At 45.7% G+C, this 21,229-nt stretch overlaps 1 protein-coding gene across 5 annotated transcripts in view; it reads right to left on the bottom strand.

Annotated features, from left to right (window-relative positions):
• Positions 1 to 20,586, bottom strand: part of FLT1 (fms related receptor tyrosine kinase 1) — a 197,680-nt gene extending 177,094 nt beyond the window's left edge. For all 5 annotated transcript variants that reach the window (XR_014071093.1, XR_014071092.1, XM_081549343.1 and 2 more), the window contains exon 1: positions 20,241 to 20,586. Coding sequence is in view for 3 of the 5 variants with exons in the window: in XM_081549343.1 (XP_081405469.1) it covers positions 20,241 to 20,304 (64 nt within the window). In the remaining 2 variants the exon portion in view is untranslated. The remainder of the gene's footprint in view (positions 1 to 20,240) is intronic.
• Between the last annotated feature and the right edge of the window lie 643 nt (positions 20,587 to 21,229).

The following is a 21,229-nucleotide window of genomic DNA, read 5'->3' as shown; positions in this document are numbered from 1 at the left end:
ACCCACAATGTAAGATCTCGAGTCTTCCCTATTCCACGTGGCATTAGGACTATGCTTTGGTCTACCACCAAACATTTTACCAAATACTCTGTGTGCATTACTGTCTGGTGCCAAAGTTCTGGGCATCTATGGAGGCAATGGCAGCAGGGTCCCTGAATTCAAGGGCATGTTATTTACATAGATCCCTCTGGGTTCCTTTAGAAAGGAAAGCATCACAGAGAAGATCTGGGAAATATTTTACTGATTCAATATAAGAGTTTGCCATAGAATGGCTAAAGTTTAAGGACGGGAATTAGAACTTTAAATTTTAATTGAGCCATTGTGTATAACCTATCGTGTAACACTATAATCCTCGTGTTCATACACAGGTCTTTCTGGAAAAAATAGAATATATCATGGTATGCTGCTGCTGCTTAGTCGCTCAGTCATGACTGACTCTTTGGAGTCAGTCCATGGACTGCAGTCTGCCAGGCTCCTCTGTCTGTGGGGATTCTCCAGGCCAGTGAGTGGGTTGTCATGCCCTCCTCCAGAGGATCTTCCCAACACAGAGATCAAACCCAGGTCTCCCGCATTGCAGGTGGATTCTTTACCAACTGAGCCACCAGGGAAGCCTAAGAGTACTGGAGTGGGTAGCCTGTCTCTTCTCCAGGGGATCTTCCAAATCTAGGAACTGAACCGGGGTCTCCCACATGGCAGGTGGATTCTTTACCAGCTGAGCTACCACGGAAGCCCAAGAATGCTACTAACTATAAAAAATAGATATCATGCTGAAGTTTTAATTTCAAATCCAAAATGATGCCTTAAAATTTTTGTATCATACGGACTTCCCTGGTGGTCCAGTGGCTAAGACTCTGTGCCCCCAATGCAGGGGGCCTGGGTTTGATCCCTGGTCAGGGAACTAGATCTCACATACCACAACTAAGAATGTGAGTGTGATAACTAAAAGAGCCCACGTGCTACCACAAAGACCCTGTGAACCTCAACTAAGATCTGGTGCAGCCAAATAATTTTTTAACAGTTACATCATAAAATGAAGAAAGGCTGGCAGGCAGGCAAGTGTATACCTTAAACTCTAGCTGAAAAAGCAGAAAACGCTGTTATCCCTAACTCAAAGTTTGGTCCATGGTTTTTATACATTGACTTTCTACCTTCTTACAAATAATGACACAACACCACTTGCTTTTCATATAAAAAACAGGGGAGAAATAAAATGAGATTGGAAGGCTGAGTGTGATAAAGTCCTGATGTTAATTTCAAGCTTATTCCGATTGTTCCTGAAGTCTAAACTACACAAAACACATTTTTTCTGGAGTTCTTTGGACTGTCTATAAAGGAGGTGTTTTATAAACTCACTCACTAAGAGAAAAGTTGAGAGATCTCTGTCTTTGTTACCAATAACATATACAAACCCTGTGACCTTTGAGATTTAAATGGCCAAGAGTGTGCAATAAAGTTATCCATCATAGGGGAATGGAGGTTTTGAAAGCTGTTAGCATACTTTCTAAAGCTCATTAAACACTATCCTTGACCATTGTGTTTGTTGTCAAAATCAGTTTCCTTCTAAATTAAACAATTTGGAATACAATTGCTTTTCATTACACATATTTTGGAGATTAATCCTGCTTAGACAATGTAATGGGTGCATTGACTGAACAGTACTTTTCAACTCTGCTTTGCTTTAATTTTCATGTTTTCTTAAGACTCAATTTACATAGTAAATATGGGTAAGAGCTGGCCTTCCTAAGATTTTACAAACTTCAAAAAAATTCTTTATATCATATGGAATTAATGTTACACAAGTTTTACTGACAGCCAAGCTTCTGGAAGGAAAAGGAATCAATTAAAAGCAGTATGCTGCCACTGGAAGTATCTCGATTTTAAAAGAAATAATTGACTGGAGGCTTTTCACTCCAATATGTGATATTAGAGTCTTCCTCACAAATATCCATGAAAGACTTTAAAGTCATTTGCATCCAAAACCTGAAGAAAATTGGTTTTCATTCTTGGGGCATTTTTACTCATACAATTGCACTAGTTGGTATAGAATCTGCATCTTTACTATCATCCAAGATATCATACACCTAATGGAAGAAAAAAATAAAACCAAACACCAATTTTCACTATCAGTTGGCCACTGCCTATCAGGCTTTAAGTGCTTATGCGCTGGTGCTCAGTGTGTCCTGCTTAGACAATGTGATGGGTGCATTGACTGAACAGTTCTTTTCAACTGACTCTTTTCAGACTCTTTGCAACCTCATGAACTGTAGCCCCACCAAGCTCCTCTGTCCATGGAATTTTCCAGGCAAGAATCCTGGAGTGGGTTGCCATGCCCTCCTCCAGGGGAATCTGCCCAACCCAGGGACTGAACCCTCATCTCTTGCATCTCCTGCATTGGCAGGTGGGTTCTTTACCACTGTGCCAACAGGCTTTACAATAACTTATGAATCAGCTCATTCTGAAGGACAGGACCAAAACCAAGAAGCAGAAGTTACGTGAAACCAAAGGAAGAACTCTGAAGAGAGGGAGTAAGGTCCCCCAAATGGAAGCTGTCCCCACAAAGTGAAACCACCAGCCGAGAGATGAAACTGATACAGCACATTAAGGGTTAGACTCCCATCCACGATTTCAGGAAGCTGGTAATGCATCACCCTCATTCATGTCCTCTTCTCATCCCTTTTACAATCAGCCAACCCTGTTTTTCCCCCTACTTCTATCCCCAGACAACCCCTTCCTCTCATCCCATCATCTTGAGGCTCTCTCTGTTCTACAACCTCAGCGTTTATGCTTCCATTGAATATTTCTAACATATTCTACTTGCATCCCAGTCTCCTATGATGAAAAGGCATCTTTTTTGGTGTTAGTTCTAGAAGGTCTTGTACATCTTCATAGAATTCAACATTCAAAAAACTAAGATCGTGGCATCTGGTCCCATCACTTTGTGGCAAATAGATGCGGAAACAATGGAAACAGTGTCAGACTTTAATTTTCCTGTGTTCCAAAATCACTGCAGACGGTGACTGCAGCCACGAAATTAAAAGATGCTTGCTCCTTGGAAGAAAAGCTTTGGCAAACCTAGCATATTAAAAAGCAGAGACATTACTTTGTCAACAAAGATCTGTATAGTCAAAGTTACGGTTTTTCCAGCAGTCATGTATGGATATGAGATTTGAACCATAAAGAAGGCTGAGCACTGAAGAATTGATGCTTTCAAACTGGTGTTGGAGAAGACTCTTGAGAGTCCCTTGGACAACAAGGAGATCAAACCAGTCAATCCTAAAGGAAATCAACCCTGAATATTCATTGGAAGGACTGATGCTGAAGCTGAAGCTCCAATACTTCGGCTACCTGATGCAAAGAACCGACTTATTAGGAAAGACCCTGATGCTGGCAAAGATGGAAGGCAGGAAGAGAAGGGGACGACAGAGGACGAGATGGTTGGATGGGATCACCAACTCAATGGACGTGAGTTTGAGCAAGCTCTGGGAGATAGTGAAGGACAGGGAAGCCTGGCATGCTGCAGTCCGTGGAGTTGCAAAGAGTCAGACATGACTGAGTGACTGAACAACAGCAATATATCCTAAGAGAAGGATACAATAAAAAACAAGAAAAACAAGATCACTTCTTTAAAAGGTTTATAACTTAGGATGGATAACAGATAACTAAGTATATATGGATGGATGTAATTTTGCACTTATAGTTTTTTTACAAATGTAAAATTACATTATGTTAGTGGATGATTAGAGGGAAATGTACCAGAGTCAGGGGAGGGCATCGAGCCCTGGGAGTGAAGGACTCTCTCAGAAGAATGATGTTGAAGCTAAGACTAGAAGAATGAGTGTGTATTTGCTGAAGGAAACACCAGGGTCTCTTTCTCTCTCTCCTTCACATCTGCAAACCCTCTGCAACCCATCTTTACTTTGCATACAATTGTTTTCTTTTATCAACTACTCTTAATTCTCTTGCTTTTAAAGCTCTGCTTTCCTTGACCTCTTTGATGAGAAGAGAGAACCCTATTGTCTCTTTCCAATGACCTGGTTTAGGCTTTTTTTTAAGTCTGGGGTCTACTTGACTTCATTTGCTACTTGGGAAAGAAATGCACAAGTGAACATTCACTGGAAGATATGCTTAGGTCACACTGTGCTTTTCGAAATCATGGAAGAGACATGGGATGGATGCTAAACAAGGGGAATAAAAGAAAATGATTGGATATGATCAGTTTGTTGTTCAGTTGCTCAGTCATGTCTGACTCTGCGACTCCACAGTCTGCAGCACGCCAGACTTCCCTGTCCTTCACTATCTCCAAGAGTTTGCTCAAACTCACATCCATTGAATCAGTGATGCCATCCAACCATCTCATCCTCTGCCACCCGATTCTCCTCCTGAATCAGTTTGGCCAGGACTTAACTTGTCCCTCCTCATCTCTTTTCCTAGCCTACACCATGCATGATCCAGAGCCACGGGGAAATGGTTTTCAACGCAAGTATTCTTATCCAAGATGGCAAAAACAATGGCAACAATCATAGCATCACCTTTATGTTTAGACTGCACTGATGTACCTACAAATTAAGGTTCCCAATCAACTGTCTTCTGTGCTATTTGGGAAGCCTGACCAACTAAGATTCACAGCTGTGAAGATGAAGGAGAAACCAGCCCTTCTTCTTGAAGGGCTTTCAGTGCTGAGCGGCCCCTTAAGACATGAGTCACTGAGAAATGGATTAGGTGAACACCACCGTGTGTTCAAGATTATCTAAGTCAACAAACAGAGATCATCTCAAAGCTAGGTGCCCTTTGTTTTTAAAGGACACATTTTTGAGTACAGGGAGTCACGAATTCTTCACTAACATAAGTGAGTCATTTCAGTAAAATTCAGTTCACATCACAAAATGACACACTTACTCAAGGGTCAACACGTAGCACAATAAATACAACCATGTTACCATCTTGAAATAAAATGTAATGGGTTAGTCGACGATAATCACTTGAGCAGATTTTAAGTGAGTATGTTAAAAATGCTCTAAAATAAAAGAGTCCTCCATGAATGCCAAATTCACCCTGAAGGTTGAACATGAACCTCAGATGATGACTGGCGGTGAGACGGACATCAGGAGAATTAAATTCAATATGGTCCGTGCTTTCCCTTGTGAAACTAGAGCAGAAGAGACAGTGTTCTAAGACACTGTCAGAAAACATGTTTCTTTAAAGAAATTTCCCCTCCCGAGTTTGGACTTACTCTTCCAAAATGGTGAGTGAATTACTCCAGCTAAGCAATCCCACGCCATCTGCTTGCCATAAAGCACACTGAAAACCAACAACTCAGTTTCTACTCTTTAGAATTTTACTACTCCTCTCTACATGGATATAGAATCAGTACATTTAACATCCAGACAAAAAGGACTAAAGTAGAAATTCTTGAAAATTAGCTTGCATAGGAGTTTCCTGTATTTCAAAGTGGCTTTGTGTGGTAAATGCTGGCGGGTATTTTTCACTTACCAGCTTTCAGAACAGGAAATGGGGTAGGGAAGTGAGTGGTAGAACCACTTCTAATCTATACACCAACAATGTGTGTCAAATATTCCTTCACTGCAAGAAGTTGTAGGTACACAAATTCCATTCTAGGGCGATACAATTGCTCAATTCCCATACTTTTTTCCCCCCTTCTCCAGTTCTAGCAGAATTCCCTATGGAGAAGATTTCAAAGCTATAAAACTTTCTAAATAACAACAGAGAACAAAAATCTGATCCAGCAGGAGACCGTAAGTGGAAAAGAGAGTTAGAGTTTTCCAGAAAGAAAACAATACCATTAATCACAGATGAAATGCTATAACACAAGTTTACACTGCCTTTTAAAATTGTTTGTTTGCAATCCCCTCCAAATATATGGCTGCCTCTCCGTCTGTTTACACATATTTTCAGTTTCTCTAATGCCAACTTAGAAAAAGAAAACCATCATAAAAATCCAACAGTATATAGGTGACCCTCCTTACAACTTTCATCCAAGACATGCAGCCCTTTGATCACACTTTCTACTGTCTCCTCGGAACAAGAAATAAAACTCTCTAGGTGGCAGAATGGGATTTTTTTTTTTTTTCTCAGATTCAAGTAAACATGCTCATATTCTGGTATCAAAACATATCCCTCTCAGTGTGGAGAAAGGCAATTCTCCTACACTACTTGGTGGGAAATTGAGTTGGTGCAGCCACTATGGAAAACAGTGTGGAGGTTGTTCAAAAAGTAGAGTTGCCATGTGATCCAACAATCCCACTCCTGGGCACATATTCAGATAAAACTATAATTTGAAAAGATATGTGCGCCTATGTTCACTGCAGCACTATGGTGACTCAGACAGTAAAGAATCTGCCTGCCATGTTAGAGACCTGGGTTTGATCCCTGGGTCAGGAAGATGCCCTGAAGAAGGGAATGGCTAGCCACTCCAGTATTCTTGCTTGGAGAATTCCATGGACAGAGGAGCCTGGTGGGCTACAGTCCATGGGGTCACAAAGAGTCAGACATGATTGAGCAACTAACACTTTCACTTAATTATTATTATATATGTACCCTTATGTTCATAGCAGCACTATTTACAATAGTCAAGACACAGAAATAATCTAAATGCCCATCAACAGATGAATGGAAAAAGAAGATGTGGTACAGATACACAATGGAATACTACTCAGCATTAAACAATGGAATACCACTCAGCATTAAAAAAATGCCATTTGCTGCAACATGGATGGAACTAGGGATTATCACACTAAGTGAAGTTAAGTCAGGAAGAGAAAGACATATATACTTATATGTGGAATCTAAAATATGCCACAAATGAACTTATCTAAAAAACAGAAACCAACTTACAGACATTGAAAACAGATTTGTGGTTACAGACATTGAAAACAGATTTGTGGTTGCCAAAGGAGGGAAGAAAAGGATGGGAGTTTGGGGTTAGCAGAAGCAAACTATTATACATACAGGATAGATAAACAACAAGGTCCTACTGTATAGCACAGGAAACTATATTCAATATCCTGGGATAAGCCATAATGGAAAAGAATATGAAAAAGAATGTACACATATGTATAACTGAATCATTTTGCTCTACAGCAGAAATTAACACAACATTGCAAATCAAGTATATTTTAATTAAAAAAAAAACAAACAGTATCCTTCTCTAAGTAAAGATCAAAGAAGAAATAAAATGTGCTTTTCTTTTCCTTGCCTTCTTGCAGGTCTGAATGTCTGAAAGGAATGATCTAAGGAAGAGACTAGGGCCTTAAACAAACACTACCATTTTGCTAACCGGACAAGGACTGTCAATCAAACAGGGGCTGCAGAGCCTGTGGTCACGGCCATCCCAGACTGATGAGTGCTCGCTCTATGCCCTTGGACAGTTGTCTTTTTCTCATGGGCCATAACAATTTTTTACTCTTAATGCTGAACACCAAAAGTACTGGAGTGGGTAGCGATTTCCTTCTCCAGGGGATCCTCCCGACCCAAGGATAAACCCAGGTCTCCCACATTGCAGGTGGATTCTTTACCAGCTGAGCCACCAAGGAAGCCCCATAACAGCTTTTTAATCTTAAAGCAGAACACCAAGAATACCAGAGTGGGTAGCCATTTCCTTCTCCAGGGGATATTCCCGACCCAGGGATAGAACCCAGGTGTCCTGCATTGCTGGTGGATTCTTTACCGACGGAGCCATAGGGAAGCCCAATATAATAACTTTTTATTCTGAACACTGAAAACCAAACTCCTTGATTTTCCTTAATTCCTAGATTTCATCATTCAAGTCTTTCAGATAATTGCTGGTGGTGAGAGTACTGATTTCAAAATCAGAAAGACCTAGGTTTCCTGGCCTGGACACTCCATCAGAATGTAACATCCGTGGTTTCCATTCATAAAACAAAGTTAAAAGTGTGCAGATGGATGGACCTTTCTGAAGAGGTTCATAGCGATATGCACATTCCGCCCCCAAAGACAGAGTCCTCCCCAGCCCCAGCTCATGAAGCATCAGGGTCCTCCCTTTGACTCCAGCTTCATTAAGAAAAAGCTCCAGGTCTTTGCGGTTTCTGGGATCTAAAATGCAAAGAAGTAGACATTCCCAGAAACAGAGGGCAGCCCGGCCTGTCCAGGGACCAACCTGACGCGAAGGAATCAAAGCGCCCACCAGCCTCAGCTATCCCCCTGTGCAGGCTCAGGTCATTTAGAGCCCCATATGGGAGAGGAGTTTGGGAGCCTATGGAGAGTCATGTTCTTAATGGCTTTGGAGATCCTTCTCCATCTTGAATTTTTTGGAAAGGCCTTGAATAACCCATGATAAGAAAACCCAGATGATGAAAATTCTGTCTTAACGGAGCCTTTAATGGAGTCTGCTGCACACAGCAGCAGAACCTCCCAAGGCCACCACAGGCCACAGTCGCAGTGGAGTCTCACGTTCTTTGGAGCTGGCAAAGCTCCAAGGAGAGAATGGTTTGGAAGGAGGAGAAAGAGTAGCACAGTCTCAGCCATGCTCTTTTCCTTCTCCCCTTTTCTTTAGGCTGTAAGGACCAGTTGTCTTTAGCTAATGGGTTAAGAAGGGCCAAGGCATTACTCACTATTATCTTCTTGGCCAAACTACATGCTAAGAGGAGGGGGGTTTGGGGTCTGATAGAACCAGACTGAAATGATTCCAATTCAGGGAAAGTATTTAATTTCACTAAGTCATGTTTGACTCTTTGTAACCCCATGGACTGTAGCCTGCCAGGCTCCTCAGTCCATGGGATTCTCCAGGCAAGAATACTGGAGTGGGTTGCCATTTCCTTCTTCAGGGGATCTTCCCGACCCCAGGGAGTGAACCCATGTCTCCTGCAGCTCCTACATTGGCAGGTGGATTCTCTACTACCGAGTCACCAGGGAAGCCCATCTTTAATTTATTGAAGTATTAATTCTTAGGCATTCCATGATCTTAGGAAAAGTACTCAATTTACCTAAGCCTCAGTTTTCTCATTGGAAATGGCAATCCACTCCAGTATTCTCGCCTGGGAAATCTCATGGACAGAAGAGCCTGGTGGGCTACAGTCCATGGGGTCGCAAAGAGCTGGACATGACTTAGCAACTAAATGATAACAACAGTTTTTCATATGTAAGAGTATTGTGCCTACTTCTTGGGACTGAGCAATATAATAAGTGTGGGTCAAAGCACCTGACAATCCATAAGGGTAAGTTGCTTCCCTGCCCTCTCCCCTAACACAGAGCCACACCACATTCCCCAGAAGATGACGGTCAGAGATCCTCTGATGTAAGCCCCAAGAAGCTGCAGAACTGCCTACACTCACAACCTGAAGGGCAGCTGTCCCCTCGCCCCCTGCCGGGGCCATGGTGTTCATGAGAGGCTGGAGCCATGGTAAGCACGGCCTATGTCCCCTAGTCAAGAGAGTTATAAATAGGAGGCTCTTCCACTGGACCAGTTGTCTTTAGCTAATGGGTTAAGAAAGGCCAAGGCATTACTCACTATTATCTTCTTGGCCAAACTACAGCCTAAAATCCAGACTGAATCTAGGGGTTCAATCCCTGGGTTGGGAAGATCCCCTGGAGGAGGGCATGGCAACCCACTCCAGTACTATTGCCCAGAAAATTCCATAGACAGAGGAGCCTGGCGGGCTACAGTCCATGGGGTCACAAAGAGTTGGAGACAACTGAAGCAACTTAGCAGACTGAAAAGAAGGGCTAAGCACTAAACAGCACTTCCCCTCCTTCACTGATATAATTTTATCAACTCCAGGCACATAACTAATATTTCATATCTAAAGCTAGCAATCCAAGTTATCATCATTTCAGGTCCTATATACCTTAAGTTAATGAACTAGATTTATGAAAGATATAAAAATATTTCATGGGCTTGGGAAGATGTGGACATGAGACCTCATTGTAAGGAGGGATATAGGATATGCTAGAGATTTTTCCAACCTACAAAAAAGGTTTCCAAATTTACACTGTTTTAAAAAGTTCTTGCTTAATCCACATTTTCATTTATCAGTCGCCTGAAGTAGAACAGCAGCTTCTTGTCCTTTGTCTCCTTGAGGACCGTGCCCACAGCCTCAGCACCAACACCAACTCCTGTCCAGAGAGAATCGAATTCCCCACCCCTCTGACCCAGGACGGTTCTGACCATCCCAGTGTGGCAGGAATGGCGCTGTAGGGGTTCCAAGGCTTTGTCACCAGTTCAGACGGCTCCTGCCCCCAGGAAGGAGGCTGGGCTAGAGGACTGGCTGGCAAAGGCTGCGTGCAGGAGGGAGGCCCCATGACAGCAAGTGCCTTGGGGCCAGCTGCAAAGCCAGGGGACCACGACTGTGTGAACGACCCAGCTGAGCCGCACCCAGACTTCTAACCCACGCACTCATGCGATAGAACAGATTCTTGTTGTAGTACACTGTAATGTTTGGGGGCAGCTTGCTATGTGGCAAGACTTGACAGATAGAAATGCTATCATGACTCAGGCCCGAGAAGCAGTGATTCACCCTGCTTCTCGGAAGCAGGATATGCTTCCGGGAAGGGATATGCTCTTTCTGTATCTGAAAGTGTCCAGAACTCACACAATGCTGGGCTGTAAATGCCCTATGGGTGCCCCGAGATGCCCTCGGGGAGGAGCAGCGGCTTACCCTCTTGGAGTTTCACAAGAAGGGTTCCCACACCCATGGTTCTGCCTGGCGTGAGGCCAGCTCTGTCTGCAACAGGGCAGCGACTTCACTCACCCCTGGGGACAGACCCCTGGCATGTCCCAAAGTCAGCAGAGCATACTGCTCCAACAGGGTAACATTTAGCCACCCAAAGGGGGACGCTGATCCCAGCAGAGGAATTCAGACACAGGGGCTTGGTCAGGCACACAAAGCATTGCCAGGCTTCTGCCAGTCTCTTGCAGGGTTTCTTGAAGCAGGGCTGGACCACGGTGTGTGGGTGGAGGTCAGGTCAATAGCACGGCATCTTTCCAAGAACTCTGTAGACATGCACCCACATTTCTGTGGAGGACAGGCTGAGTGTCCCATGGCGTGAGTCAGAGAAGGAGGACTATGGTAACCTCACTGTCTGGATCAGCAATTCAGTCCTGGCTCCTAACTCACATATGATTCTCTGCAAAACAGACCTGCTCACCCCAAGCACTTTATTCCAGAATTCCTCCGCTGACACGTACTCTTCCTCATAGATAGTTTCCTCACCTTGTGTTAGGTGTCTAGTAATATTTGTGTCCGACCCTTGCAAGTCCCCTGTGGACTGCAGCCTGCCAGGCTCCTCCGTCCCTGGGATTCTCCGGGCAAGAATACTGGAGTGGGTTGCTCTTTCCTCCTCCAGGGGATCTTCCCCACCTAGGGATCAAACCTGCATTTATCTCTTGTATCTCCTGCATTGACAGGTGGATTCTTTACCACTGCCCCACCTGGGAAGCCCTGCTAGATGTCTAGTAATGATTTAATTTAGTGCCTTTTCCAGATTGGCCCTGGAGCGGGTACCTCCAAGGTGGCCAGGCCTCTCAGCTGAGCCCTAGGGCAGGGAGTTTTTTTATTTTTTAATTGGAGGAAAATTGCTTTACAATGTTGTGTTGATTTGTGCCATACAACAATGCAGATCTGTCATAATTTTACATATATACATATATATATCCTCCCTCTTGAGCTTTCCTCCCCCAACCCCTCTAGGTCATCACAGAGCACCAGGCTGGGCTCCCTGTGCTATACAGCAGCTTCCCACAAGCTAGCTATTTCACACATAGTAGTGTATATATGTCATTGCTACTCTCTCAATTCGTCCCACTCTCTTCTTCCCCCTCTGCATCCACAAGTCTGTTCTCTACATCTGTGTCTCCATTCCTTCTCTGCAAATAGGTTCGCTAATACCGTTTTTCTAGATTCCACAATCACATGTTAATATCGGCTATATTCAGTTGTAGTGAGGCGGATGAACCTAGAGCCTGTTATACAGAGTCAAGTTGATCAGAAAAGACAGACTTTCAAAGCGTGGTCTCTGCCTCCCGCCTCAGCACCACCGGGAATCTAGTTAGAAATGCAGATACTGGGCCCCACCCTGACCTGCTGAATCAGGGCTCAGCACTGCCCTTCGAGCTCTCCAGCTGATTTGAATCATGATAGTACAATGCCCTTAACCTTGCCGCCCACTGGAATCACCTGGGAGCTTTGACATGACTGATGCCTGGGTCCCACTCAAAAAGTCATGATCAATTGGATTGGTCAGAAATGCAGCCATGACGAGAGGATTCTAAAAATAAAGCTCCCCGTATAATTCTAACGTTGAGTCCAGGCTGGGGACCCTAGAGAAAAGGGTTTCACAAAACTCCACTGGAAGCCTGATTACTGATTAGTTCAGTCACTCAGTCGTGTCCGACTCTTTGTGACCCCATGAATCGCAGCATGCCAGGCCTCCCTGTCCATCACCAACTCCTGGAGTCTACCCAAACCCACGTCCATCGAGTCGGTGATGCCATCCAACCATCTCATCCTCTGTCGTCCCCTTCTCCTTGTGCCCCCAATCCTTCCCAGCATTAGGGTCTTTTCCAATGAGTCAACTCTTCGCACGAGGTGGCCAAAGTATTGGAGTTTCAGCTTCAACATCAGCCCTCCCAGTGAACACCCAGGACTGATCTCCTTTAGGATTACTGATCAAGGCCCGCCAAAGGAGGCCTTGAGTTCAAGGGGTTTCACATCTGCATATAATGGAAGCCAAGGATTTTCATTTGTACAAGGTTTACTTCAGGCTTCTTTTTCACAAAAGAACCTGATCACTGTTACACTTTTGCTTGTGTCGAGCACCTGGGTGGGTCTGTGGTTTGAAAGGAAACACATTCACACTGGTTAAATAGAAGGACCGACAGCCTGGCTGAGAAAAGGACCTGTAAGCAACGGTGGTAACCTGTGAGAAGGCAAAAGTGTTTGCCAAGATCTGCAATAATGAGGCGAGGAAGAAGGCAAGTGTCTGGCATTTCAAGCCAGTAGGACGCACACAGGTGTGTTATCATCTGCAGCACAGCATGATGGGCCAGTGACATGCCCTTGACAACGGCTTACAGAGAGTGATGCCCACCGTCTCAGGTCTTTACACCAAGTGACTTTGTTTCAGAAGCAAAGGCCTTGTAAAACTTATTTGTGGTCAAAAGCTATCTATTTAATACACTTTTATTGTATTTAATAGTATTTTTCACCAGGCCCTTACTTTCTAAGACCCATGGTTTGGTGAACCCCGATATTCCTGTTTGCTCTGATGACAGGTCTAAGCTAAATCTAAGAGTTTGCAGGGAAAAAAAAGTCTTGAAGTAGGTCACAGGTGTCCCAACAGAAGACAGGGCCCAAGAACAGCATGGGACCTGGAAGAGGCTCCTGGCAGGCCTGGGTCTTGTCCCTCGGTCACACAGGTCACGGTCATCACTAAGATGTTGGTGAAGAAGAGTGAGACTCTGACATCAGAGCTAAGAACCCTTTACTAAAATCAGTATTTCTCCATTTCTAATGTGCAAAACCACACCTGGGGACCTTATTAATATGCAGGCTCTGATTCACTAGGTTCCTAGGGGATACTGGGCCATGGACCACACTCTAAGAAGCATGCTGTGGGCATGTGCAGAGGATGGAGGTGGGAATGGGAGCTGGGGAAGGGAGGCACCAGCTTGAGGCTGGATCAGGGCATTCCGATTTTTTCAGAACACTTTTCACACCTAGTAGGCTGATCCTGCCAGGAACCCATGTGCGTGAATAGTTGAGGAGGACCCATTCTAAGGAAGGAGGAAGCTAGGCAACTAGTAATGAGGCTCCTTTAAAACAGAGGCTTGATTCTGAGTGTGTCTTTGTCATTCAGATCTGCAACAGGGCGCAGCACCCAGTGACTCAGGTTTGAGTCTATCCAAGAACAAGTAAGTTAAAGCAATAGTTGTGGCTTATAGTACAGTTAAAATGGCATAGAGCACTGTGGGGTAAAGACAAAGGAGGGCTTGGCCTCTCACTCATAGAGGCTGGGACAGAAGGGCCGCATGGACCCCCCCACCCAGCCTTGCCAGCCCAGAGGCCCTAGGGAAGCATCGTGACCAAACCGGTGGGCTCACAGGACACAGGCATCTCAGAGTTGAACATCACAACTCATTTCCCAGATCTTAGCTACTCACAACAGAAGACAAATATTGTCTATTGAGAAACAGCTTCTTCAAGGAATTCACTGTTAACTGAGCTCCATGAACAGGTAGGGGTACTGATGACCCGGAATAAATTCATAGCTGGCCAGAGAGATTTCTTATTTGAAATGATAGTGTGGCTACATCATTCATTCATTTATTCCAACATTTACTAAGCACATCCATGCCAGGCATGACACTAGGCGCCAGGGATCTAAGGAGAGCTAGGACACGGGCTCTCCACTCCAAAGAGCAAGGGCAGACACATGAACAGAATACTAAGGATGCAAGATGAGAACAGGAGGAGGGGCTTACATAGGGGCTATAAGAAGAGACTACATACAGTAGAAGAAACCAGTTCCTCAGTCTGGGGCTACAAGGAGGAGCTCAATGGGCTAGGAATTTCTCAGCTGAATTTTGAAGGCAGGGGAAGAAGAGATGCAGAGAGAGAAAAAAAGGTTCTTGCAGGCAAACAGCATGAAAAGTGGAAAGCCCAGCTAAAGAATGGTGAGTGAGTTCTTTGATGAGGGTAGTTTGTGTGGCTGGGCACGGGGTATGTGGAGGGAAGTGGTAAGAGATGAAGCCAGTGCCATAGCCACAATTATTCAAGCTGCAGCAGTTCAAAAGGAGGATTCCAACTGCTCACAAGAAACATTAGTCTTCTCACCAAACCTTTCAGTTTGCTACTAAGCAGCCATCATGTTGATATTCTTAATTAAACTCCTTAGGGGCTTTAAAGTTTTTTTTTATATTAAAAAAAGATGCCAGCTTGGTTTAATAAATTACGGCACAGCCATACCATGAAACGCTACACGGTCATTAAAACTACTATTGTAAAGCATTAATTGTGATGTGCTAAAATATGAACGATGTTTTAAGTTTAAAAGGCAACTTAAACAGATTTTTTTTCCCCACTGAGGAGCACAGAGTACAAACATCTACCACTACCATATGTTCATATGATCCTAATTTTATGTGAGTAAAAATATGTATTCATGTATTGATGATAGGAAAGAAGACTTAAATATATTCGATAAAATGAGAAAAAAGATTTTTAAAAAAGACGCCAGCATTTAAAAAGAAATATTAGCACACACATATTTGAACATCTCTACTTTGTTTGGGGTAGAGGAAATACAAAAATGAAGAAATGTTATCTGTCAGTTGAACACCAGGTTCTATTCCTGCGTATGCCACCAGCCAGCTGTTGACCTTGGAAAAAAAAACCCATTAAACTGCTCATCTCTGAAAGGAGCATATGGACCCGTGAGGTCCCACCAAGCACTCACAGTGCACGCATCTGTGAAGTGAGAGCAGATCTCTCAAGGAGCTCAAAATCAAGGAAAGGAGCAATAATCAGACATGGCTCTCCGGCAGCCAGCTTTACCAAGACTGATGGGAAATCCCCAGGAATTCTTGACATCCCCCCACATCCGCCCAGCAGCAATGCAGGAAATCTAGTCCACTATCTTCAGCAGACTCAATGGGACCATTTCCTTAATGAAACCCCCCTGCAGTCCCAGATACTAAGCCAGAGGCTTTCCTTTCAAGCTCTCCCTCCATCACCCCATTCCTCCCATTTCCTTCCCCTCCCTCAATCTGGTATAAAAATCCAGTCCTTTCATCAGCAGCATGCAATTTCCAAGGCACCCAAGTGTGTGAAGAATCAACAATGAACCTGGAAAGCATCTGGCAGGAGATCTTGTCATTCCTTGCAAGCCGCCCCAGAAGACTGAGGCCAACAGAACAGAACGGACTGTTCCACGAGGTCCTTTAAACCAAATCCTACAGCTGTTTTTAACCATTCCTGATGATACATTTTTACTTAACAAAAATTAAGCGTGGTGTTATTTCAAATGTTCTTCCTCCCCTAGCCACAATGGAAAATCACGACCTTTACCTGATATCCAACAAACTCCTGACTGTGCAATTGAACTAAGACCCAGACTAATACCAGCCAGCTCTACATTTAACACCCAGGTGCCAAGAGTTTCCTTCACTCTGTTCTCACACTTACTCGCATGTACATCTCAATTTAAAGCACTACAGAAGCTACTTACACTGTTATTTGTTCTTGCTGTGCAGAATTTCCAAGCTAGAGTAAGCATCGGTCAAAACTTGGTGATCAACTGGGTAACCTTCCTCAAGGACACCATTTGTTTTTTGGTTGATATAAAACTGTTTTGGGGGCAATATATCATTTTGAACTTCTATACTGTATACATTCAAAGGAGATTTTGACTATCTTCTTGATTAAAAACCAAGCAATTCTTTGGTCTGTTCTAAAAAGTCATATAAAATAGGTTCACGCTTAAATAAGAGGTTTAACATCCTTGTTGAAATCAGAAACTCTTTTTGATTTAAGTTATTTGGGGAGCAAATAGTGAGGATTAATTTAAAAGCCAAGAAATATACATGGGTTTTTCAATGACTGGTCTCCTTAGAAGAGACCATGGAGCTAGAATTATGAAGTAGACTCTATTTTATAGAGTTAAAGATTCTGTTAGTAAAAAAAAAAAAACAACCCAAGATCGTGATCATTACTGGCCTGGGCATCCTCTAACAGCTCAGTTCTTTGAAACCTGATAAAGAGAAAGTTAATTGGCTGGAATCAGGTGTGTTTCACTAGTGACTAAGCAAATCCAATGTGATTACCGATAGCAGGGGAAAGTCCACTCAGCCCCAGCTTTGGCATCACAGGGCTCATCATCCATTCCACAGGCAAATGTAGTTAAGGGAGGGAGAAAAAGAGACACTGTTTGGTCTATTTCCTGGAATCATTCATTGATTTTTGAGAGTTGGTGAAGTTTCCCTAGAAGTAACCACCTATCCTAACATCTGAATTTTACATAGGAAAACACAAAACTGACTTATTGCTAATATCGACTTTAAAAATGCACAACATGCGAGTTGCCAGTTTAAATTTTATTTGGGACAAAATGAGGACTGCAGCCCGGGAGACAGCACCTCAGACATCTCTGAGAAACTGCTCCCAAGGAGCAGGGTGGAAGGTCAGTGTATATGCAATTTTGGTCACAGGGGAGTACATGAAACCAGGCACATATTCTTCCAGAAGGTTTCTACTAGTCTCATGAAGCTGTTGCTGGTCACGAGGAACAGTCATCAGCATGAAGAATTTTAGTGATTGTCTAGATATGGGGAGATACAAGAATTAGGCTCGTAAAATCAGCTCCCAAGAATATCTAACTATCTGAAGATCTGTCCTGCCAGTCTTTCCCCCAGCACAGGCCGCCTCACTCATGCTCTCCATCCTGAACTCCTTCAGGGGGTGTTTGAAGGTCAGCAGCTGCAGTAGCACATGATTTAATCCTTGTGGAGGTAGATGGCGAGCACCCACAGCAAGTGCCAATTTGTAGTTGACACTGGAAAAGCAACCGGATAGCCTATCACAGAATTTAACAGGGAAAGAAAAACTTAAAATAGTAAATAAACAAGGTCAAAGTATTCAGGAACTAGAGTAGGTGACCACCTACAATTTATCTGCAATGTGATCCATCATTTGGAACACCAAAGGTGCTATGTAATTAACATTCCAATCGTGCAATTCTGGGAAAACAAAACCAAGGAAGGGTGGCTTCATAAACTTTGGTGAAAACAAGAAAAACTGCTATGCAAATTAGTTGGGTTTTGAAAGGTTACATTCATTTTGGAAATGGGAATTTTTGTCATGTACATTTTGATTTTATATCATTAGCTCCCTCACGAAATTTGCGAGTGAGGCATTTCCAGTTAGTTGTAGCAAGTTGTACATGTTAGCTGCGCAAAAATGCAAGAAAAATGGGGAGTTGACCAAAAGGGTCTGTGGCTTTCGTCAAAGGTGTGGTGCCTTAAAATATGAAAATGAGATTCTGAGCTGGAGAAATGAAGACTAGTATCCTTTTTAGAGTAAAAGATTGCTATAGAGAGGACCTGGAAGCATCTGAATTATTGATGTGTTTTTATTTCCCAGGATATTTGGAAGAAGGTAAATATATTTTTTTGCAGGGGAAGGCCGTTATCTCTTGTATTAAAGAACCTCTGATTATTTTATATCTCAATGCACACCCACAAACTATTAGTAACTCATAAAACTACATAGCACCCAACAGTGAGCAGAGCTGGCACCTGATAAATCCACAGGGCAGAAACTTGGCCCCTATCTAGACACGGTTCCCTAGACAGGAGTCCCTTTGGTCAGTCTGAAAGTCCTGATGAAGTTTAGAAAGCAGGTACCTGATTGTCTTACAGGGAGACAGCTGTGCACCCTCGGGAGAAGCCTGTGTGGTTTGCAGAGTCCCCATTAGCAATTAACAAACCCCAGCAGCTGATAGACCATTTTCTGTACACGCAGGTGAACACGTTCTCACCATGCCAATGTTTTTCTCCTGCTTTCTCCCTATAACACATATGTATAAAAATGTTTTTTAAAAATTCACTAAAGAGTTCCAAGATTTCTGCCTCATTTAAGTAAAATCGAAGAGGAATCATAAGAGAATCTCACTCGCAGTTCGGAAAAGCTTCCACGGATCTAAGCTTTTAACCAAGAACAGAGCTATCCTTTGCTAGTTTTTGAAACAAAATAAATCTGTGTGAAGCAGAAAATCCAATAAAGCATATACATTTTCCTCCATGTTTTGGATTCACAGTAATTTACCTAGATTTACTTTTACATAATTGACAGATGCACTTCAAGTAATTAAAACGCTCCAAGAAATTATATTTCAAAATACCGTGACTTTGCAAACCCCAAATGTATTTTTTAAGTAAAAAAGCAGTACTCCACTTAATATAGTTGTTTTAGCAACACTTCCAGTTTAGAGCGCGTTCTCTCCAATTAAGTACCAGTCCGTTTTGCCTCTCGGTTTAACAGTTTCATCCATCTAACTGAAGTATTACTTGTTATTTAGCAACTGAAGGATTACTAGTCTTCCCACTGAGAAAGAATATTTATCTGTTACTACCTTTTGAGTTTAACAAACATTTAAAAATATATATGCCAACCCTCTGACTTTCCTTCTCAGAAATCTTTGCAATAACTTATTTTATGTTACTGCATTTTAGTTCATACTATACCTTTGCCCCAGGACGCTTAAACGCTAGGCGCTCCAAAACCTGGCTCCCGGCGCCCACCGGGGCTGAACCAGGAGTCTTGGCCACTGAGCCTAAACGGCGAGTTCGAGCCCCTAAATGCCCTAGAGTTTTGGCGCCCCGGTGGGGGCAACCTTCTGGTCCTGCCGCCAGTTTCCCCAACACCCGGCAAAGGCGCGGACCTCACCGATTCCTCAAACCGCATCTTTTGTTACAAATCGTTTCCTTTCGGAACTTAAAAAACTAGACTTGCAATTCTGAAACTTAACGGGATTTGGGTCCTCGACTGCCCTCGGCGGTCAAGGTCACTCAGGTCGGCGACCTGGGCGAGTAGACCCCTGGCCGAGTCTCCACTCCGGTGGCTGCGCGCACCGCGCTCAGGCGCCGCGAGCACCGAGCGGCGGCGAGGAGTGGACGCCTGGGAATGTTCCCCGGGACGCGAGGGCTCGGGGGCCCTGAGTGGCTCGAAGGGTACCAGCTGTCGCCATCTCCTGGGATCTGTGTGCTCCCGCCGGGCACGCGATCCCCTCCCCAAGGGCTCACCTCCTTCCCTCGGGAGGCGCTACGTCGCCGTCAGTGCCCAACATCGCCCAGACCCGATCTCAGCCCAGCACCCGGGCATCCTCGCGGGCATCCTCCGAGCCGCTGTCCCGCGGGGCCCCCGCGGACCCGGCCAGACCCTCTGGGAACAGGCTCTGTATGTCTGGCAGGTCAGAGCGCGCGGCACTCCCTGAGCCCAGAACCGGGGTGGGGGTCAGTTGGCTTGCGGGAGGTCTCCAGGCCAAGAGGATCCGCGGCTCCAGGCGCCAAGGGGCCGCCGCAGCGTGGAGCCGAGCGCGGTGATGCTCGCAGACCCCAGCTAGCGGCTCTCCCGGGGCGCCCACTCCGACGGCCCGCCGGAGGAGAAAGGACGTCACGGCCCCAGGCGGGTAAACCTCAACTAGCGTCCCGATCCCCTCGGAGCCCTGTCCCCCCCGGGGGTGGGGGGTGGGGCGTCCCGGACGCGCCTCACCTGTGAGCAGCAGACCGCCAAGCAGCGCGCACAGCAGGACCCCGGTGTCCCAGCAGCTGACCATGGTGAGCGCGACACTGCCTGTTCGCCCGGTGCCCGCGCTCTTCGCGGGTTCCTTCTCGCTCCGCCGCCGCTGCCGCCGGCCCTGCTCCCTGGGCGCCCCTCTCCGCAGCTCCAGCGAGAGACAGCCACTTCCCCCGGTAATCCTCGCAGCCCGGCGTCCTCTGGCCGTTGCGTTCCAGCCCCGGAGCCCGCTCCGAGCCGCCGCCGTCGCCGCCGCCGCCGCCTGGGAGGAGCCGGGAGGAGTGTCGCTCCGGCGCGCTCCGAGCCTCCAGCGGACCTCGTTGAAGAGGAGCCGAGGGCGGGGGCGGTTTATAACCTTTCCCCGGCCCACTTCCTACCCCGGCACCTCCTTCCAGTGACGTCAAGGGGTCCCCCACCCCTCATCCGCCTCCCCACCTACCCTCTTCCTCCGGGACCTGACTCCCTACGGCTCGGGAGCGGGCGGGAGCCGCGGCGGGAGCGCGCGTGGGGAGGCGCAGGCGGCGCGGCCCCGGGGGCGCCGCCCGGCAGGTTCAGGGTCCTGGCTCCGGGCTCCTGTCCCTCTCCCCTCCTCCTCTCCTTCGCTCTCAGGAAATCCTTGCCGTCTCCCTCCGCCCGGCTTACTCAGCCCTGGGGCCGCCCGAAGCTAGGAAGGGGACGGGGCTGGCCCTCCACCGCCAGGCCCCGGGGGCGGAAAGTCCGACCCTGGGAAGCGAGCCGCGCCTCCGAGACGGTGTCCTTGGCACGGAGGGGCGAGGCTCAGGCCGGCTCCCTCCCCTTTTCCATGCTCTTCCTGCGCAGTCCCACCGCCCGCCCCCCGCCTTTGACTCCCCCGACTGTCCCCAGACGTCTAGGACGGCGCCGGACACCCTGGGCAAAGGGGACCGCGCCAGGAGCGCCCGCGGGGACCCGACGCTTGGCTGGCACCTTCGAGATGACCGCGAAGC

This window comes from Giraffa tippelskirchi, chromosome 12, assembly GCF_054371585.1.
Source record: "Giraffa tippelskirchi isolate mGirTip1 chromosome 12, T2T-mGirTip1v1.2.pri, whole genome shotgun sequence".
Classification (NCBI taxonomy): domain Eukaryota; kingdom Metazoa; phylum Chordata; class Mammalia; order Artiodactyla; family Giraffidae; genus Giraffa; species Giraffa tippelskirchi.
Note: the sequence above shows the minus strand (reverse complement) of the source record. Positions and strands in the feature narration are given on the sequence as shown.